This window comes from Salvelinus fontinalis, chromosome 3 (assembly GCF_029448725.1).
Source record: "Salvelinus fontinalis isolate EN_2023a chromosome 3, ASM2944872v1, whole genome shotgun sequence".
Taxonomy (NCBI): domain Eukaryota; kingdom Metazoa; phylum Chordata; class Actinopteri; order Salmoniformes; family Salmonidae; genus Salvelinus; species Salvelinus fontinalis.
Genome location: NC_074667.1, coordinates 78,475,374 through 78,497,851, shown reverse-complemented (window position 1 = coordinate 78,497,851; position 22,478 = coordinate 78,475,374). Strand labels below are relative to the sequence as shown.

The 22,478-nt window shown below is 44.3% G+C and overlaps 1 protein-coding gene across 1 annotated transcript in view; it reads right to left on the bottom strand.

The window, feature by feature from the left end:
- The window catches only part of LOC129851520 (dual specificity calcium/calmodulin-dependent 3',5'-cyclic nucleotide phosphodiesterase 1B-like), a 38,916-nt gene that overhangs the window by 8,555 nt on the left and 7,883 nt on the right, over positions 1-22,478 (bottom strand). Inside the window, exons 2-8 of the mRNA XM_055918142.1 lie at positions 14,243-14,356; positions 5,773-5,955; positions 5,388-5,454; positions 4,825-4,941; positions 3,834-3,974; positions 2,515-2,615; positions 19-144 (exon numbers count right to left, since the gene is read on the bottom strand). Of these exons, the coding sequence (XP_055774117.1) occupies positions 19-144; positions 2,515-2,615; positions 3,834-3,974; positions 4,825-4,941; positions 5,388-5,454; positions 5,773-5,955; positions 14,243-14,356 (849 nt within the window). The remainder of the gene's footprint in view (positions 1-18; positions 145-2,514; positions 2,616-3,833; positions 3,975-4,824; positions 4,942-5,387; positions 5,455-5,772; positions 5,956-14,242; positions 14,357-22,478) is intronic.

The window sequence follows — 22,478 nt, the reverse complement described above, 5'->3', positions numbered from 1 at the left end:
CATCTGTATCGTTCTTACATCCACTCTTCCCTGGAGAGGTTCATGAAGATGTTGGCCTGGTCGTCTTGGAGAAGACGGAACGCAGCACTAATGTGGTGGCTCTCCTGGACTGACCGGTCGTTGTAGATCATAGCAAAGTCTGACCTACACAAAACACACAGATGGAAAACATTAATGAAGTACTGGTTAGATAGCCTGGTCCTAGCCTTGTCCTGGCCTGGTCCTAGCCTGGTCCAAGCTTGGTCCTGGTCTTGTCCTGTCCTGGTCCTAGCCTGGTCCTGGTCTTGTCCTAGCCTGGTCCTGGTCTTGTCCTAGCCTGGTCCTGGTCTTGTCCTAGCCTGGTCCTGGTCTTGTCCTAGCCTGGTCCTAGACTGGTCCTGGCCTTGTCCTGGCCTGGTCCTGGTCTTGTCCTAGCCTGGTCCTGGTCTTGTCCTAGCCTGGTCCTGGTCTTGTCCTGTCCTGGTCCTAGTCTGGTCCTAGTCTTGTCCTAGCCTGGTCCTGGTCTTGTCCTAGCCTGGTCCTGGTCCTGGTCTTGTCCTAGCCTGGTCCTGGTCCTGGTCTTGTCCTAGCCTGGTCCTGTTCTTAGCCTGGTCCTGGTCTTGTCCTGGTCTTGTCCTGGTCCTGGTCTTGTCCTAGCCTGATCCTAGCCTGGTCCTGGCCTTGTCCTAGCCTGGTCCTAGCCTGGTCCTAGACTGGTCCTGGCCTTGTCCTAGCCTGGTCCTAGCCTGGTCCTAGCCTGGTCCTGGACTTGTCCTGGCCTGGTCCTGGCCTTGTCCTAGCCTGGTCCTAGCCTGGTCCTGGCCTTGTCCTAGCCTGGTCCTAGCCTGGTCCTAGCCTGTTCCTAGCCTGGTCATAGCCTGGTCCTAGCCTGGTCCTAGCCTGTTCCTAGCCTGGTCATAGCCTGGTCCTAGCCTGGTCCAAGCCTGGTCCTGGCTTTGTCCTAGCCTGGTCCTAGCCTGGTCCTGGCCTGGTCCTAGCCTGGTCCTAGCCTGGTACTGGCCTGGTACTGGCCTTGTCCTAGCCTGGTCCTAGCCTGGTCCTAGCCTGGTCCTAGCCTGGTCCTGGCATTGTCCTGGCCTGGTCCTGGCCTGGTCCTGGCCTTGTCCTAGCCTGGTCCTAGCCTGGTCCTGGCCTTGTCCTAGCCTGGTACTAGCCTGGTCCTGGCCTTGTCCTAACCTGTTCCTAGCCTGGTCCTGGCCGTGTTCTAGCCTGGTCCTAGCCTGGTCCTAGCCTGGTCCTGGCCTGGTCCTAGCCTTGTCCTAGCCTGGTACTAATCTGGTCCTAGCCTGGTCCTGGCCTTGTCCTAGCCTGGTACTAGCCTGGTCCTAGCCTGGTCCTAGCCTTGTCCTAGCCAGGTCCTAGCCTGGTCCTAGCCAGGTCCTGGCCTGGTCCTAGCCTGGTCCTAGCCTGGTCCTAGCCTGGTCCTAGCCTTGTCCTAGCCTGGTCCTAGCCTGGTCCTAGCCTGGTCCTAGTACAATGATCTGTGTGTGTTTCGTATAAATCATCTGACTGCTGTTGTCATGCCTGGGACCAGGTGATAGTTTGTCCTGTGTCTGTCTTACAGAAACATGTTTAGCTTGACAATGACAGTGGTAGGATGTGGCTTAAGCACATATAAACCAGGCTAATAGTTAGGGACATCCAGCATCACTGGGTGACTGTCTAGTAATAAAAGTGGTGTTGATGAGAGAGGTAGATGTAAAGGACTGTAAAGGAACAGCAAGTAGTTAATCATTTCCCTGATCAAGCCCACTGTCTAAAGTCATTTGCATACGTGTTTATTAAGCAATTAAAACAAAATTATGGATAATAATGTCAGAGCTAAACATTGAGATTCCCCCAGGGCCAAATACTGCAAATACTGCACAAATACTGCACAATTTGTATTTATTTTATATGAGCATGCATTTTATAGGAGAACTGCATGCTCATAACTTCAAGCTATCTAGCTGATGGCAGCAGGCCCTCATGTTTTGTTCCCAAAATAAAGAGGTCATCTGTGTGCCAGGATACAGAGTTCTTAGGTCCATCTGTGTCTCTATGTGGAAAATCCACTGCTAAAAATACTGCCTTCGCTCCATAAGATATGTTTGCTTAAGAAGGAGTATGCAGGAGCAGTAAGCAGTTGAGAAGCTATCTCTCTCTTTCTCTCCCTCTCCCTCGCTCTCTGTCTCACTCTCTCTTTTTCTCACACACTTTCTCTTTTTCTCTCTCTCCCTCTCAATCTCACTCTCTCCCTCTCAATCTCACTCTCTCCCTCTCAATCTCACTCTCTCCCTCTCAATCTCACTCTCTCCCTCTCAATCTCACTCTCTCCCTCTCCCTCTCCTTTCCCACTCTTTAATACATTCGTAAACACTTCAATAATCTAATAGAATCAGAGAATAAAAGTTTGGCGTAGTCGGCAAGGATACTAATTGCATGGTTTTGTCTTACTTGGTGTTAATGTGGATTCAATTTGACTCTCTCCCACTCACTCTGAAATCAAATGCATTTTCCTTTACTTTCTCTTACTTTGTGTGAATGTGGAAATTGTTGGTAGTTCCAGTGTGTTCGTAGTCATGGATGGCCGCGGCAAACAGGGACGCCAGAACCTCCAGTTCAGTCAACCAGTGCTGCACGTGAGACCCACACAGATACCCTTGCTATAAACATCATATATACACTCAGTGGCCATTTTATTAGGGAAATCACACCATTCACAATGACATTTTTCTCCTACAGACATTGAGTCCCCTTTGGCCGTGGTTTGCTATATAAAACAGACAGACAGGCATCGAGGCGTTCAGGTCCTCTTCGATTGAACGTTAGAATGGACCAAATGACCTAAGCAACTTTGAATGTGGTATGATGGTCAGTGCCAGACGCGCCACTTCCAGTATCTCAGAAATGTTTTCATGCACTTCAGTTTCTGGGGTTTACAGAGAATGGTGCGACAAACACACAGTCAGTGGCAGTCCTGTGTGTGAAAACAGCTGGTTGATGAGAGGTGGAAGGAGAATAGCAAGAATCGTGCAAGCTAACAGGCGGGCCACAAACAGGCAAATTACGACGCAGTACAACAGTCGTGTGCAGAACGACATCTCGGAATGTGCCACTCGACGGGCCCTTGTCACGGATGGATTTAGCGGAAGCAGCATGAGTCCATGGCCCCATCCTGCCTGGTGTCAAAGATACAGGCTGGTGGTGGTGGTGTCATGGTGTGAGGGAATGTTTTCCTTGCACACGTTAGGTCCTTTGATCAAATCAAATCACATTTTATTGGTCACATACACATGGTTAGTAGATGTTAATGCGAGTGTAGCGAAATGCTTGTAAAGGACCTGAAGCGAGGCGACCATCTCTGTCGGCGCCATCTTATATATGATACCAATTGAGCAATGTTTCCATGCCTCAAATAATTCAGGCTGTTCTGGAGGCAGGGGGGGGTCGGACCCGGTACTAGATGGATGTACCTAATAAAGTGGCCTCAGTGTACATAGCACACATATCCATTTCATATACAGTCATTATATAATTATTATACAGTAACCAGAGTTGGAGGCAAGACCAACATAGATACCCTTGTTATAAACATCTCCATTTCATATTTACAGTCATTGGTTTACAGTAAATAAGTAATTTACATTGGATTACAGTAAAAAGAAAGTCACATAAATTGGCTTCCTTCAAGTCCATCCACTACAGCTATTGCCTTGAATTTTCCCCCACCACGTCACCTGACCTGGCAGGCCAACTATGGGCCTATAGACGGGTCATGAAATGCCATTTCAAATACAATATTACAGGGATGATCTGTTGTAAACTGAGTGAAAAAAGGTGCTGTACTGTACCACTAGTCCTGTACGGAGGAGCAGACAGTGTAGGGTTTGTGTGACGTCGGCTGCGTGGACACTGCTGTGGTACGGGTTGCTGTGTTTACTGTAGCCTTTCTCCAGCTTCTCCAAGAAGGACATCAGACAGGAGATGGGGATCTGTAACATGACATCGAGAGTTCACATGGAGTTGGTCCATTGTGTTTAGTCCATTGTGTTTAGTCCACTGTGTTTAGTCCACTGTGTTTAGTCCACTGTGTTTAGTCCATTGTGTTTAGTCCACTGTCTTTAGTCCACTGTCTTTAGTCCACTGTGTTTAGTCCACTGTGTTTAGTCCACTGTGTTTAGTCCACGGTGTTTAGTCCACGGTGTTTAGTCCACGGTGTTTAGTCCACGGTGTTTAGTCCACTGTGTTTAGTCCACTGTGTTTAGTCCACGGTGTTTAGTCCACTGTGTTTAGTCCACGGTGTTTAGTCCACTGTCTTTAGTCCACTGTGTTTAGTCCACGGTGTTTAGTCCACGGTGTTTAGTCCACGGTGTTTAGTCCACTGTCTTTAGTCCACTGTGTTTAGTCCACTGTGTTTAGTCCACGGTGTTTAGTCCACTGTGTTTAGTCCACGGTGTTTAGTCCACTGTCTTTAGTCCACTGTCTTTAGTCCACTGTGTTTAGTCCACGGTGTTTAGTCCACGGTGTTTAGTCCACTGTGTTTAGTCCACTGTGTTTAGTCCACTGTGTTTAGTCCACTGTATCATCAACCTCTCAACGTCATCTGTGTCGGAATCTGCTCCCGAGATGTAAGACTTTACCAACTAGAATAATTCCATTTAGCTAAGAAGATATGTGTGTTCACTTCAGCAGACAAACCATGTGTTTTTTTGGGCAGCGAGAGAAGTTTGAATTGTTAAAGGCTAATGTAGAATTAAATCTGTACAGAAACTGAAAGAGTCAAATATAGTAAGGAAACGAGTCAAATATAGTAAGGATGTGCTAAGTGATATAGGTGGAGACCTTGAATCTGCTGTTGAGTTCGTATCGTGTGACCAGCTCCAAGAACAGGGTCTGTAGTGCGTGGTCATGGCAGACAGTGTTCAGGGCAAACACATCAAAGTTCCACCGGTCAATGTCCTAAAGATGGAGAGAATCGAGACCCACAGAGTCTGATCTCATTATGTCCACATTGACTTTTTCAAGAAATAGAGACAGTCTGATATTAAAAAGGATAGCTACATTTATTTAACCGTTATTTAACTAGGCAAGTCAATTAAGAACAAATTGTTGTTTACAATGACGGCCAAACCAAGAGGCAAAATGTCTCCTGCTGTGGGATAGCCATTTGACTACATCAAAACGTAGTACGGTCATATTGTAGTAAGTTTTTTTTCTTTTCTTGTCCACATGACCTGACCAGGACAAACTAGTCACGTGGTCAGGGAAACTCCTGGCTCAGCTCTCTATGTGGTGACTACTTGGCTTAGGGAAACGGACTTGCCTAGTTAAATAAAGGTTCAAATAAAAAAAATGTGGTGCCTAATGAAAGATTTGTAGACTGATAACAGATAAGACGTTGTCACCCTGAGACAGTTGACGACTGCTGCAGGTTGGTCCGGCATGGCAGCCGTGTAGGCCCTTCTGAACATCCTGGAACAACAGCACACGGAATGTTTGGCACTGGACAATCTCAGAAGTGAATCTGTCATTTCCTTGTTTTAACCTGAATGTGGATCATGCATTTCACTGCTAACGAACCTAGATTAACTCATTCTGACTCTGTGACACACACACTTTACAAACCCCATGCACAACTTTATTTAGGAGGAGTTTTTTTTTTTTTTACATTTCATTTCTTTCTCAAATTAATGAGGAGGACCATCCTCCTCTACCTCACTGGGTGAGCCTCCTTTGCATGTATATTATAAATTAACGCCCTCATTAAGCATAATAACGTTTTATATCTACCTCTCAACGAATATCCCAGCCTGCACTGCATGGACGATGCTGCGGAACTTTGGTTTGTCGTCGGAGCGGCGGGAAGGGCGGCGGGCCCTCTGAGTGAAGGTTGAAGCCAGCCAATCAGTAACCTCCGTGGGCACACCATCAGAGTGGAGCTTCTGGAGGTCATCCTCTGCATCCAGACTCGGTCTGAGAGGAGAGAGAACAAATCAGACCCTGTCTGAGAGGAGAGAGAACAAATCAGACCCGGTCTGAGAGGAGAGAGAACAAATCAGACCCTGTCTGAGAGGAGAGAGAACAAATCAGACCTGGTCTGAGAGGAGAGAGAACAAATCAGACCCTGTCTGAGAGGAGAGAGAACAAATCAGACCCTGTCTGACACGGGAGATAGAGAGAGAACAAATCAGACCCTGTCTGAGAGAGACAGAGAGAGAGAACAAATCAGACCCTGTCAGAGGGGAGAGAGAACAGATCAGGCCCTGTCTGAGACGGTAGAGAGAGCGAGAACAGATCAGACCATGTCTGAGACGGGTAAGAGAGAAAACAAATCAGACCCTGCCTGAGACGGGAGAGAGAGAGAACAAATCAGACCCTGTCTGGGGGGAGAGAGAGAACAAATCAGACCCTGTCTGAGAGGGGAGAGAGAGAGAGAACAAATCAGACCCTGTCTGAGACGGGAGAGAGAGAGAGAGAACAGATCAGACCCTGTCTGAGACGGGAGAGAGAACAAATCAGACCCTGTCTGAGACGGGAGAGAGAACAAATCAGACCCTGTCTGAGACGGGAGAGAGAGAGAGAACAGATCAGACCCTGTCTGAGACGGTAGAGAGAGAACAAATCAGACCCTGTCTGAGACGGGAGAGAGAGAGAACAACTCAGACCCTGTCTGAGACGGGAGAGAGAGAGAATAACTCAGACCCTGTCTGAGACGGAAGAGAGAGAGAACAAATCAGACCCTGTCTGAGACGGGAGAGAGAGAGAACAAATCAGACCCTGTCTGAGACGGGAGAGAGAGAGAACAAATCAGACCCTGTCTGAGACGGGAGAGAGAGAGAACAAATCAGACCCTGTCTGAGACGGGAGGGAGAGAGAACAAATCAGACCCTGTCTGACACGGGAGAGAGAGAGAACAAATCAGACCCTGTCAGAGGGGAGAGAGAACAGATCAGACCCTGTCTGGGGGGAGAGAGAGAACAAATCAGACCCTGTCTGAGAGGGGAGAGAGAGAGAGAACAAATCAGACCCTGTCTGAGACGGGAAAGAGAGAGAGAGAACAGATCAAACCCTGTCTGAGACGGGAGAGAGAACAAATCAGACCCTGTCTGAGACGGGAGAGAGAGAGAGAACAGATCAGACCCTGTCTGAGACGGTAGAGAGAGAACAAATCAGACCCTGTCCGAGACAGGAGAGAGAGAGAGAGAGAGAGAACAAATCAGACCCTGTCTGAGACGGGAGAGAGAGAGAACAAATCAGACCCTGTCTGAGACGGGAGAGAGAGAGAACAAATCAGACCCTGTCTGAGACGGGAGAGAGAGAGAGAACAAATCAGACCCTGTCTGAGACGGGAGAGAGAGAACAAATCAGACCCTGTCTGAGACGGGAGAGAGAGAACAAATCAGACCCTGTCTGAGACGGGAGAGAGAGAGAGAACAGATCAGACCCTGTCTGAGACGGGAGATAGAGAGAACAAATCAGACCCTGTCTGAGACGGGAGATAGAGAGAACAAATCAGACCCTGTCTGAGACGGGAGATAGAGAGAACAAATCAGACCCTGTCTGAGACGGGAGATAGAGAGAACAGATCAGACCCTGTCTGAGACGGAAGAGAGAGAGAACAAATCAGACCCTGTCTGAGAGAGACAGAACAAATCAGACCCTGTCTGAGAGAGACAGAGAGAGAGAACAAATCAGACCCTGTCAGAGGGGAGAGAGAACAGATCAGACCCTGTCTGAGACGGGAGAGAGAGCGAGAACAGATCAGACCATGTCTGAGACGGGAGGGAGAGAGAACAAATCAGACCCTGCCTGAGACGGGAGAGAGAGAGAACAAATCAGACCCTGTCTGAGGGGAGAGAGAGAGAACAAATCAGACCCTGTCTGAGAGGGGAGAGAGAGAGAGAACAAATCAGACCCTGTCTGAGACGGGAGAGAGAGAGAGAACAGATCAGACCCTGTCTGAGACGGGAGAGAGAAAAAATCAGACCCTGTCTGAGACAGGAGAGAGAGAGAGAACAAATCAGACCCTGTCTGAGACGGGAGAGAGAGAGAACAAATCAGACCCTGTCTGAGACGGGAGAGAGAGAACGAATCAGACCCTGTCTGAGACGGGAGATAGAGAGAACAGATCAGACCCTGTCTGAGACGGGAGAGAGAGACAACAAATCAGACCCTGTCTGAGACGGGAGAGAGAGAGAGAACAAATCAGACCCTGTCTGAGACGGGAGAGAGAGAGAACAAATCAGACCCTGTCTGAGACGGGAGAGATTGAGAGAACAGATCAGACCCTGTCTGAGACGGGAGATAGAGAGAACAAATCAGACCCTGTCTGAGACGGGAAAGAGAGAGAGAACAAATCAGACCATGTCTGAGACGAGAGAGAGAACAAATCAGACCTTGTCTGAGACGGGAGATAGAGAGAGAACAAATCAGACTTTGTCTGAGACGGGAGAGAGAGAGAAAACAAATTAGACCCTGTCTGAGATGGGAGGGAGAGAGAACAAATCAGACCCTGTCTGAGACGGGAGAGAGAACAGATCAGACCCTGTCTGAGACGGGAGAGAGAGAGAGAACAAATCAGACCCTGTCTGAGACGGGAGAGAGAACAGATCAGACCCTGTCTGAGACGGGAGAGAGAGAGAGAACAGATCAGACCCTGTCTGAGACGGGAGATAGAGAGAACAAATCAGACCCTGTCTGAGACGGGAGAGAGAGAGAGAACAAATCAGACCATGTCTGAGACGAGAGAGAGAACAAATCAGACCTTGTCTGAGACGGGAGAGAGAGAGAGAACAAATTAGACCCTGTCTGAGACGGGAGAGAGAGAGAGAACAAATCAGACCCTGTCTGAGACGGGAGAGAGAGAGAGAACAAATCATACCCTGTCTGAGACGGGAGAGAGAGAGAACAAATCAGATCCTGTCTGAGACGGAAGAGAGAGAGAACAAATCAGACCCTGTCTGAGATGGGAGGGAGAGAGAACAAATCAGACCCTGTCTGAGACGGGAGAGAGAACAGATCAGACCCTGTCTGAGACGGGAGAGAGAGAGAACAAATCAGACCCTGTCTGAGACGGGAGAGAGAGAGAGAACAAATCAGACCCTGTCTGAGATGGGAGAGAGAGAGAGAACAAATCATACCCTGTCTGAGACGGGAGAGAGAGAGAACAAATCAGACCCTGTCTGAGACGGGAGGGAGAGAGAACAAATCATACCCTGTCTGAGACGGGAGGGAGAGAGAACAAATCAGACCCTGTCTGAGACGGGAGGGAGAGAGAACAAATCAGACCCTGTCTGAGACGGGAGGGAGAGAGAACAGATCAGACCTTGTCTGAGAGAGGAGGGACAGTGACACAATTTTCTTTTGTTTCCCTTTTTTCTTAGCTGCACATCATTCATATCTGTTGGATGAAAAGGGAAACTTGTTTCGGCATTACATCCTTCATCAGTGTGCTTTGGGGTCATAGCATTGGAGACACGTTGGCCTTCGAACGCCTACTGGCTTAGGGAAATACTACATATAGACAAGTCTACACTTGTGTAAAAAAAACATGTGGCAGTGGATAGGCCTGTCAATTTGCCTAATATTGTGGAGCTTTGTGTTCAGAGTATAAACAAGGATATGATTATGTAGTTAGTGTGTGTGCACGTGTTTCTAGCCTTAAGCAGGCAGTAGGGAAATTAACATAAAAAAATAAAATAAATAAAAAATGATAAGGTACAATTACAACACTACAATTACAACACTACAATTACAACACAAGGTACAATTACAACACTACAATTACAACACCACAATTACAACACTACAATTACAACACAAGGTACAATTACAACACAAGGTACAATTACAACACTACAATTACAACACCACAATTACAACACTACAATTACAACACTACAATTACAACACAAGGTACAATTACAACACTACAATTACAACACCACAATTACAACACTACAATTACAACACAAGGTACAATTACAACACAAGGTACAATTACAACACTACAATTACAACACTACAATTACAACACTACAATTACAACACTACAATTACAACACAAGGTACAATTACAACACAAGGTACAATTACAACACTACAATTACAACACTACAATTACAACACAAGGTACAATTACAACACTACAATTACAACACTACAATTACAACACCACAATTACAACACTACAATTACAACACTACAATTACAACACTACAATTACAACACTACAATTACAACACAAGGTACAATTACAACACTACAATTACAACACCACAATTACAACACTACAATTACAACACTACAATTACAACACTACAATTACAACACTACAATTACAACACTACAATTACAACACTACAATTACAACACTACAATTACAACACAAGGTACAATTACAACACTACAATTACAACACTACAATTACAACACTACAATTACAACACAAGGTACAATTACAACACTACAATTACAACACTACAATTACAACACTACAATTACAACACAAGGTACAATTACAACACTACAATTACAACACTACAATTACAACACTACAATTACAACACTACAATTACAACACAAGGTACAATTACAACACTACAATTACAACACTACAATTACAACACTACAATTACAACACTACAATTACAACACAAGGTACAATTACAACACTACAATTACAACACTACAATTACAACACTACAATTACAACACAAGGTACAATTACAACACAAGGTACAATTACAACACTACAATTACAACACTACAATTACAACACTACAATTACAACACTACAATTACAACACTACAATTACAACACAAGGTACAATTACAACACAAGGTACAATTACAACACTACAATTACAACACTACAATTACAACACTACAATTACAACACTACAATTACAACACTACAATTACAACACTACAATTACAACACTACAATTACAACACAAGGTACAATTACAACACTACAATTACAACACTACAATTACAACACTACAATTACAACACTACAATTACAACACTACAATTACAACACCACAATTACAACACTACAATTACAACACTACAATTACAACACTACAATTACAACACTACAATTACAACACTACAATTACAACACTACAATTACAACACTACAATTACAACACTACAATTACAAAACAAGGTACAATTACAACACTATAATTTCAACAAATAAACCATTACAATCAATAGAAACAACTGCAATCCTCAATTTAAGACCGGAGTCGTAAACGGCCCTAGCAGCACCAGGGAATCAAGATGAATTTGGCAGGTTATCCCAACAATGGGAGGCACTAAATCTGTGGAGACCACCAGGAACTCAAGATTTAAGCAACCTTGTGAGCGGGTTTGGTACCTCATTCTTTTATAGTCAGGTAAGTTGGAAGTTTGTGTTGTAGAACTTACAGTATCATGCAGTATAATCACGCAAAAGTTGCCATACTGTGTTGCTACCATGCTGTTGTCATGTTGTGTTGCTACCATGCTGTGTTGTCATGTTGTGTTGCTACCATGCTGTGTTGCCATGTTGTGTTGCTACCATGTTATCATGTTTGTTGCTACCATGTTATCATGTTTGTTGCTACCATGTTATCATGTTTGTTGCTACCATGTTATCATGTTTGTTGCTACCATGCTGTTGTCATGTTGTGTTGCTACCATGCTGTGTTGTCATGTTGTGTTGCTACCATGCTGTGTTGTCATGTTGTGTTGCTACCATGCTGTTGTCATGTTGTGTTGCTACCATGCTGTGTTGTCATGTTGTGTTTCTACCATGTTGTTGTCATGTTGTGTTGCTACCATGCTGTGTTGTCATGTTGTGTTGCTACCATGCTGTGTTGCCATGTTGTGTTGCTACCATGCTGTGTTGCCATGTTTTGTGTTGCTACCATGTTGTGTTGCTACCATGTTGTGTTGCTACCATGCTGTTGTCATGTTGTGTTGCTACCATGTTATCATGTTTGTTGCTACCATGCTGTTGTCATGTTGTGTTGCTACCATGCTGTGTTGTCATGTTGTGTTGCTACCATGCTGTGTTGTTATGTTGTGTTTCTACCATGTTGTTGTCATGTTGTGTTGCTACCATGCTGTGTTGTCATGTTGTGTTTCTACCATGTTGTTGTCATGTTGTGTTGCTACCATGCTGTGTTGTCATGTTGTGTTGCTACCCATGTTGTTGTCATGTTGTTTCTACCATGTTGTTGTCATGTTGTGTTGCTACCATGCTGTGTTGCCATGTTGTGTTGCTACCATGCTGTTGTCATGTTGTGTTGCTACCATGTTGTCATGTTGTGTTGCTACCATGCTGTGTTGTCATGTTGTGTTTCTACCATGTTGTTGTCATGTTGTGTTGCTACCATGCTGTGCTGTCATGTTGTGTTGCTACCATGTTGTTGTCATGTTGTGTTGCTACCATGTTGTCATGTTGTGTTGCTACCATGTTGTTGTCATGTTGTGTTGCTACCATGTTGTTGTTATGTTGTGTTGCTACCATGTTGTTGTTATGTTGTATTGCTACCATGTTGTTGTCATGTTGTGTTGCTACCATGTTGTTGTTATGTTGTTTCTACCATGTTGTTGTCATGTTGTGTTTCTACCATGTTGTTGTCATGTTGTGCTGCTACCCATGTTGTTGTCATGTTGTTTCTACCATGTTGTAGCCATGTTGTGTTGCTACCTTGCTGTTGTTATGTTGTGTTGCTACCATGTTGTTGTTATGTTGTATTGCTACCATGTTGTTGTCATGTTGTGTTCCTACCATGTTGTTGTTATGTTGTATTGCTACCATGTTGTTGTCATGTTGTGTTGCTACCATGTTGTTGTCATGTTGTGTTGCTACCATGTTGTGTTGTCATGTTGTGTTGCTCCCATGCTGTGTTGCCATGTTGTGTTGCTACCATGTTGTTGTCATGTTGTGTTGCTACCATGTTGTTGTTATGTTGTATTGCTACCATGTTGTAGTCATGTTGTTTTGCTACCATGTTGTGTTGCTACCATGTGTTGCTACCATGCTGTTGCCATGTTGTGTTTCTACCATGTGTTGCTACCATGTTGTAGTCATGTTGTGTTGCTACCATGTTGTAGTCATGCTGTGTTGCTACCATGTTGTAGTCATGTTGTGTTGCTACCATGCTGTTGCCATGTTGTGTTGCTACCATGTTGTTGTCATGTTGTGTTGCTACCATGCTGTGCTGCTACCATGTTGTTGTTATGTTGTGTTGCTACCATGCTGTGTTGCCATGTTGTGTTGCTACCATGTTGTTGTCATGTTGTGTTGCTACCATGCTGTGTTGTCATGTTGTGTTGCTACCATGTTGTTGTCATGTTGTGTTGCTACCATGTTGTTGTTATGTTGTGTTGCTACCATGTTGTGTTGCCATGTTGTGTTGCTACCATGTTGTTGTCATGTTGTGTTGCTACCATGCTGTGCTGCTACCATGTTGTTGTTATGTTGTGTTGCTACCATGCTGTGTTGCCATGTTGTGTTGCTACCATGTTGTTGTCATGTTGTGTTGCTACCATGTTGTTGTCATGCTGTGCTGCTACCATGTTGTTGTTATGTTGTGTTGCTACCATGTTGTTTTTATGTTGTGTTGCTACCATGTTGTTGTTATGTTGTGTTGCTACCATGCTGTGTTGTCATGTTGTGTTGCTACCATGTTGTTGTCATGTTGTGTTGCTACCATGTTGTTGTCATGTTGTGTTGCTACCATGTTGTTGTCATGTTGTGTTGCTACCATGTTGTTGTTATGTTGTGTTGCTACCATGTTGTGCTGCTACCATGTTGTTGTTATGTTGTGTTGCTACCATGCTGTGTTGTCATGTTGTGTTGCTACCATGTTGTAGTCATGTTGTGTTGCTACCATGTTGTTGTCATGGATGTCATAAGGTGAATGCACCAATTTGTAAGTCGCTCTGGATAAGAGCGTCTGCTAAATGACTTAAATGTAAATGTATGTCATGTTGTGTTGCTACCATGCTGTGTTGTCATGTGTTGCTGCCATGCTATGTTGTTGTCTTAGGTCTCTCTTCGTGTAGTGTTGCGGTGTCTCTCTTGTTGTGGTGTGTGTTTTGTCCTATATTTTCATATTCATTTTTAATCCCAGCCTCCGTCCCCGCAGGAGGCCTTTTGCCTTTTGAAAGGCCGTCATTGTAAATAAGAATTTGTTCTTCACTGACTTGCCTCGTTAAATAAAGGTTAAATAAACACAAATAAAAGTTGGTACTGTACCTGGTTCCATCAATGTAAACTGCCTCCAGTAAGGATGCTGTGTAGTCCAAGTTCTTCTTTAGATCTTCAAAGTCCACTTCTTTCTCCTCCAGTTGTTTGATCATACACCTCAGCCTGGAAAGAGAGTCCCACTTTGAACAAACAGCTTCCACAGTCTTCATACGCACTTTATGCTATAGGCCTTACGAAGGATTTTGGTCTCGTGAATAATAAGCTTTTAGAGAATTTAAAATCTTGCACACTGCACTTGCTTAGTATCAGCTTTGTATCAGCCCTTCGTCAGCGTTTTTAAGCCTTAAAAGTTGTTTCATTTACAGTAGGAGTGAAAAAGTCATTTCGGTGACGAATAACCTTGGTTCCTGTCATAACACAACAGTATTATCAGGTACAAGATCTTCAGCGAGACAGCACTGTGGTCAAAACACAGTCAGGTGTGTGATGGCAGCAATTACTAAGCAATTTCCCCCATATTTGTATGTTGTGCTTCAATGTTATGAGCTGGCAACTCAGCGCAGATGTCCAGTAACTGCTTTGGCAACAGGTTGAAATGTCTGGGAAACTGGGCGAGAGGGAAAAAGATAGAGAGACAGAGAGAAAGGGAAAGACGGAAGGAGAGAGAGAGAGAGACCGAGAGAAAGGGAAAGATAGTGAAAAAGATAAATCATTTGGAAGCGTTTTAATACAATAGCATGACGTGTGGAGATGACCAGTGACAGAGTGCGTAATTAGACCCACATTTTCCATGACAGTGGTAAACTGCCCTGACTTACCATCATTGGCCTATACAGCCACCGCATTCTCTTAAAATGGCATGCATGCAGAATTAGTTAACTCACTTCAAAGGGTTTAATCGGCCGATTGAGTGCTGATAGAACCCTGATAGAACTCTGATAGAATGCTGATGGAACCCTGATAGAATGCTGATGTAACCTTGATAGAACCCTGATAGAATGCTGATGTAACCCTGATAGAACCCTGATAGAACCCTGATGTAACCCTGATGTAACCCTGATAGAACCCTGATAGAACCCTGATAGAACCCTGATAGAACTCTGATAGAATGCTGATAGAACCCTGATAGAATGCTGATGTAACCCTGATAGAACCCTGATAGAATGCTGATGGAACAATAGAATGCTGAGGGAACCCTGATAGAATGCTGATGGAACCCTGATAGAATGCTGATGGAACCCTGATAGAATGCTGATGGAACCCTGATAGAATGCTGATGGAACCCTGATAGAATGCTGATGGAACCCTGATGGAACCGTGATGGAATGCTGATAGAACCCTGATAGAACCCTGATGGAACCCTGACAGAACCCTGATAGAATGCTGATGGTGCTTCACAGCGATACATAAACGTAAATCAAAACCTTTTCTCTGGTTCTTTACTAGTTCCTTCACACAGATTCCTAACACGTCAAGTGTTGCACAACATTTCTGAATACAGCTGCTATAATTATGGTATACAGCTGCTAGAAATATGGTATACAGCTGCTATTTCAAGAGCATCAAAAAAACACAGGCTACAGTGTACTGGGATCAAACACAGCCCAGGCTAAAACTACAACCCCCTTGAGGGCCTAATACTTACACAGGAAATGAAATGGACAGGGGAAATCAACAACACTTACTCACAAACTATTGCTCCGAGCTCATTTTCCAACCTTAGAACATAAAATACCCCAGAGTAAACTACACTGCACTTCAAGGGTTTAAAAACCGACACTGACATTTGAAAATTGATTTTAAAAGATAGTGATTATCCATTTCTCATTAAAACAAAAGAGTTTATGGGGTTCAAGTCGTTGTGGTTCACCATTGAGCTGCCTGCTCATAATACCTTGTAGTTATATATGTTCATGAGCAGCAATTAACACCTATGTCCTGCATTATAGTACATTATGTACAGCTTATAAGGCATTATATATGTGTACTTGGAATGCATTATGAAGAGGTTATTCCCAGTGGGACCACAATCACTTCATTTCTAAACTCAGTTATACTGTTAGGTAACAAACGAAGACGGTGCCAACGCGGCGCGAGCCACATGAGTTTTTCAAGTGTTTATTATCACACGTTGGCGAGTGGGGGTTCTGAAAGCTGTAGAGTCATACAAAATAGCAGGAATTGGAACGCTGTTGCAGAGGACGCAACGTTTCATTGTGAATTTAAGAGTCCCGGTAATCTGTTCGATAACTTCTGCTGTTCTTCAAAGCAGGAAAGAAAACAGTGGAAGAATGTTTAATCTAAACCTGTTTCAGTTGTAGTATTATGATGCTGTTATGATGCTGTTATGATGCTATTATGATGCTGTTATGATGCTATTATGATGCTGTTATGATGCTGTTATGATGCTATTATGATGTTGTTATGATGCTATTATGATGCTGTTATGATGCTATTATGATGCTGTTATGATGCTGTTATGATGCTGTTATGATGCTATTATGATGCTGTTATGATGCTGTTATGATGCTATTATGATGCTGTTATGATGCTGTTATGATGCTATTATGACTGACACAAGTGTGGACGCTAACATCTCGGGCAAACAGAGAGAGAGCTGGTTGTGTTAGCGTATGGCCGCTGGCCCAGGACCAGGACGGCCGTGATGGTCCACAGACACCGACGTAAGCACTTAACTCAATGTTTAATCAACGCTGAGTGCGGAGCAGTACGGAGCACTACAGAAAAGCGTGGCTCCAAACTAAACAATTCACATCAACCCTGGCTTTTCACCCAAGAGCCTGCATACCAACTGTCAAAATAAACGTCTTGCAATCACATTACAAAGTGCAGAACAACCCAGTGTGGAGAAAATAGATAGATGGACAAGGAAACGAACGAGCAAACACATTCATGAAACAAAAGCAGTCGAGTGTTTCAGTGTGCATGACGTAGAGCGTGGGATGTGTTCTCAGAACGAGACGCAGCAAATATATTATAGTATATACAGTAACCTCAGTATGTCACAGTAACCTCAGTACATATAGTAACCTCAGTACATACAGTAACCTCAGCATGTAACAGTAACCTCAGTACATACAGTAACCTCAGCGTGTCACAGTAACCTCAGTACATACAGTAACCTCAGTACATACAGTAACCTCAGCATGTCACAGTAACCTCAGTACATATAGTAACCTCAGCATGTCACAGTAACCTCAGCATGTCACAGTAACCTCAGCATGTCACAGTAACCTCAGCATGTCACAGTAACCTCAGTACATATAGTAACCTCAGCATGTCACAGTAACCTCAGTATGTCACAGTAACCTCAGCATGTCACAGTAACCTCAGTACATACAGTAACCTCAGCATGTCACAGTAACCTCAGCATGTCACAGTAACCTCAGCATGTCACAGTAACCTCAGCATGTCACAGTAACCTCAGCATGTCACAGTAACCTCAGTATGTCACAGTAACCTCAGCATGTCACAGTAACCTCAGTATGTCACAGTAACCTCAGCATGTCACAGTAACCTCAGCATGTCACAGTAACCTCAGCATGTCACAGTAACCTCAGTATGTCACAGTAACCTCAGTACATATAGTAACCTCAGTACATACAGTAACCTCAGCATGTCACAGTAACCTCAGTACATATAGTAACCTCAGTACATACAGTAACCTCAGCATGTCACAGTAACCTCAGCATGTCACAGTAACCTCAGCATGTCACAGTAACCTCAGTATGTCACAGTAACCTCAGCATGTCACAGTAACCTCAGTACATATAGTAACCTCAGTACATACAGTAACCTCAGTATGTCACAGTAACCTCAGTATGTCACAGTAACCTCAGCATGTCACAGTAACCTCAGCATGTCACAGTAACCTCAGCATGTCACAGTAACCTCAGTACATATAGTAACCTCAGTACATACAGTAACCTCAGCATGTAACAGTAACCTCAGTATGTCACAGTAACCTCAGTACATACAGTAACCTCAGCGTGTCACAGTAACCTCAGTACATATAGTAACCTCAGTACATACAGTAACCTCAGCATGTCACAGTAACCTCAGTATGTCACAGTAACCTCAGCGTGTCACAGTAACCTCAGTACATATAGTAACCTCAGTACATACAGTAACCTCAGCATGTAACAGTAACCTCAGTACATACAGTAACCTCAGCGTGTCACAGTAACCTCAGTACATATAGTAACCTCAGTACATACAGTAACCTCAGCATGTCACAGTAACCTCAGTACATACAGTAACCTCAGTACATACAGTAACCTCAGTACATATAGTAACCTCAGCATGTCACAGTAACCTCAGCATGGCACAGTAACCTCAGTATGTCACAGTAACCTCAGCATGTCACAGTAACCTCAGCATGTCACAGTAACCTCAGTATGTCACAGTAACCTCAGTATGTCACAGTAACCTCAGTACATACAGTAACCTCAGCATGTCACAGTAACCTCAGTACATACAGTAACCTCAGTACATACAGTAACCTCAGCATGTCACAGTAACCTCAGTACATACAGTAACCTCAGCATGTCACAGTAACCTCAGCATGTCACAGTAACCTCAGCATGTCACAGTAACCTCAGCATGTCACAGTAACCTCAGTATGTCACAGTAACCTCAGTATGTCACAGTAACCTCAGCATGTCACAGTAACCTCAGCATGTCACAGTAACCTCAGCATGTCACAGTAACCTCAGTATGTCACAGTAACCTCAGTACATATAGTAACCTCAGTACATACAGTAACCTCAGCATGTCACAGTAACCTCAGTACATATAGTAACCTCAGTACATACAGTAACCTCAGCATGTCACAGTAACCTCAGCATGTCACAGTAACCTCAGCATGTCACAGTAACCTCAGTACATACAGTAACCTCAGCATGTACAGTAACCTCAGCATGTCACAGTAACCTCAGCATGTCACAGTAACCTCAGCATGTCACAGTAACCTCAGCATGTCACAGTAACCTCAGCATGTCACAGTAACCTCAGTATGTCACAGTAACCTCAGCATGTCACAGTAACCTCAGCATGTCACAGTAACCTCAGCATGTCACAGTAACCTCAGCATGTCACAGTAACCTCAGCATGTCACAGTAACCTCAGTATGTCACAGTAACCTCAGCATGTCACAGTAACCTCAGCATGTCACAGTAACCTCAGTATGTCACAGTAACCTCAGCATGTCACAGTAACCTCAGCATGTCACAGTAACCTCAGTACATACAGTAACCTCAGCATGTCACAGTAACCTCAGCATGTCACAGTAACCTCAGCATGTCACAGTAACCTCAGTACATACAGTAACCTCAGCATGTCACAGTAACCTCAGTATGTCACAGTAACCTCAGCATGTCACAGTAACCTCAGCATGTCACAGTAACCTCAGTACATACAGTAACCTCAGCATGCCACAGTAACCTCAGCATGTCACAGTAACCTCAGCATGTCACAGTAACCTCAGTATGTCACAGTAACCTCAGCATGTCACAGTAACCTCAGCATGTCACAGTAACCTCAGCATGTCACAGTAACCTCAGTATGTCACAGTAACCTCAGTACATATAGTAACCTCAGTACATACAGTAACCTCAGCATGTCACAGTAACCTCAGTACATATAGTAACCTCAGTACATACAGTAACCTCAGCATGTCACAGTAACCTCAGCATGTCACAGTAACCTCAGCATGTCACAGTAACCTCAGTACATACAGTAACCTCAGCATGCCACAGTAACCTCAGCATGTCACAGTAACCTCAGCATGTCACAGTAACCTCAGCATGTCACAGTAACCTCAGCATGTCACAGTAACCTCAGTACATACAGTAACCTCAGCATGTCACAGTAACCTCAGCATGTCACAGTAACCTCAGCATGTCACAGTAACCTCAGCATGTCACAGTAACCTCAGCATGTCACAGTAACCTCAGTATGTCACAGTAACCTCAGCATGTCACAGTAACCTCAGCATGTCACAGTAACCTCAGCATGTCACAGTTACCTCAGTACATACAGTAACCTCAGTACATACAGTAACCTCAGCATGTCACAGTAACCTCAGCATGTCACAGTAACCTCAGCATGTCACAGTAACCTCAGCATGTCACAGTAACCTCAGTACATACAGTAACCTCAGCATGTCACAGTAACCCCAGTACATACAGTAACCTCAGTATGTCACAGTAACCTCAGTACATACAGTAACCTCAGCATGTCACAGTAACCTCAGTACATACAGTAACCTCAGCATGTCACAGTAACCTCAGTATGTCACAGTAACCTCAGCATGTCACAGTAACCTCAGCATGTCACAGTAACCTCAGTATGTCACAGTAACCTCAGTACATACAGTAACCTCAGTATGCACAGTAACCTCAGTATGCACAGTAACCTCAGCATGTCACAATAACCTCAGTATGTCACAGTAACCTCAGCATGTCACAATAACCTCAGTATGTCACAGTAACCTCAGTATGTCACAGTAACCTCAGTACATACAGTAACCTCAGTATGTACAGTAACCTCAGTATGTCACAGTAACCTCAGTATGTCACAGTAACCTCAGTATGTCACAGTAACCTCAGTATGTCACAGTAACCTCAGTATGTCACAGTAACCTCAGGATGTCACAGTAACCTCAGCATGTCACAGTAACCTCAGCATGTCACAGTAACCTCAGCATGTCACAGTAACCTCAGTATGTCACAGTAACCTCAGCATGTCACAGTAACCTCAGTACATACAGTAACCTCAGTATGTCACAATAGCCTCAGTATGCTACAGTAACCTCAGTATGTCACAGTAACCTCAGCATGTCACAGTAGCCTCAGCATGTCACAGTAGCCTCAGCATGTCACAGTAGCCTCAGCATGTCACAGTAACCTCAGCATGTCACAGTAACCTCAGCATGTCACAGTAGCCTCAGCATGTCACAGTAACCTCAGCATGTCACAGTAACCTCAGCATGTCACAGTAACATCAGTATGTCACAGTAATTTCAGCATGTCACAGTAACCTCAGCATGTCACAGTAACCTCAGCATGTCACAGTAACCTCTGTATGTCACAGTAACCTCAGTATGTCACAGTAACCTCAGTATGTCACAGTAACAGCAGTATGTCACAGTAACCTCAGTATGTCACAGTAACCTCAGCATGTCACAGTAACCTCTGTATGTCACAGTAACCTCAGTATGTCACAGTAACCTCAGTATGTCACAGTAACCTCAGCATGTCACAGTAACCTCAGCATGTCACAGTAACCTCAGCATGTCACAGTAACCTCAGCATGTCACAGTAACCTCAGCATGTCACAGTAACCTCTGTATGTCACAGTAACCTCAGTATGTCACAGTAACCTCAGTATGTCACAGTAACCTCAGCATGTCACAGTAACCTCAGCATGTCACAGTAACCTCAGCATGTCACAGTAACCTCAGCATGTCACAGTAACCTCAGCATGTCACAGTAACCTCAGTATGTCACAGTAACCTCAGTATGTCACAGTAACCTCAGTATGTCACAGTAACCTCAGTATGTCACAGTAACCTCAGTATGTCACAGTAACCTCAGCATGTCACAGTAACCTCAGCATGTCACAGTAACCTCAGTATGTCACAGTAACCTCAGTACATACAGTAACCTCAGCATGGCACAGTAACCTCAGTACATACAGTAACCTCAGCGTGTCACAGTAACCTCAGCATGTCACAGTAACCTCAGCATGTCACAGTAACCTCAGCATGTCACAGTAACCTCAGTATGTCACAGTAACCTCAGCATGTCACAGTAACCTCAGCATGTCACAGTAACCTCAGTACATACAGTAACCTCAGCATGTCACAGTAACCTCAGCATGCTACAGTAACCTCAGCATGTCACAGTAACCTCAGCATGCCACAGTAACCTCAGCATGTCACAGTAACCTCAGTACATAAAGTAACCTCAGCATGTCACAGTAAACTCATCATGTCACAGTAACCTCAGCATGTCACAGTAACCTCAGTACATACAGTAACCTCAGTACATACAGTAACCTCAGTATGTCACAGTAACCTCCGTACATACAGTAACCTCAGCATGTCACAGTAACCTCAGTATGTCACAGTAACCTCAGTATGTCACAGTAACCTCAGCATGTCACAGTAACCTCAGCATGTCACAGTAACCTCAGTATGTCACAGTAACCTCAGTATGTCACAGTAACCTCAGTATGTCACAGTAACCTCAGCATGTCAGAG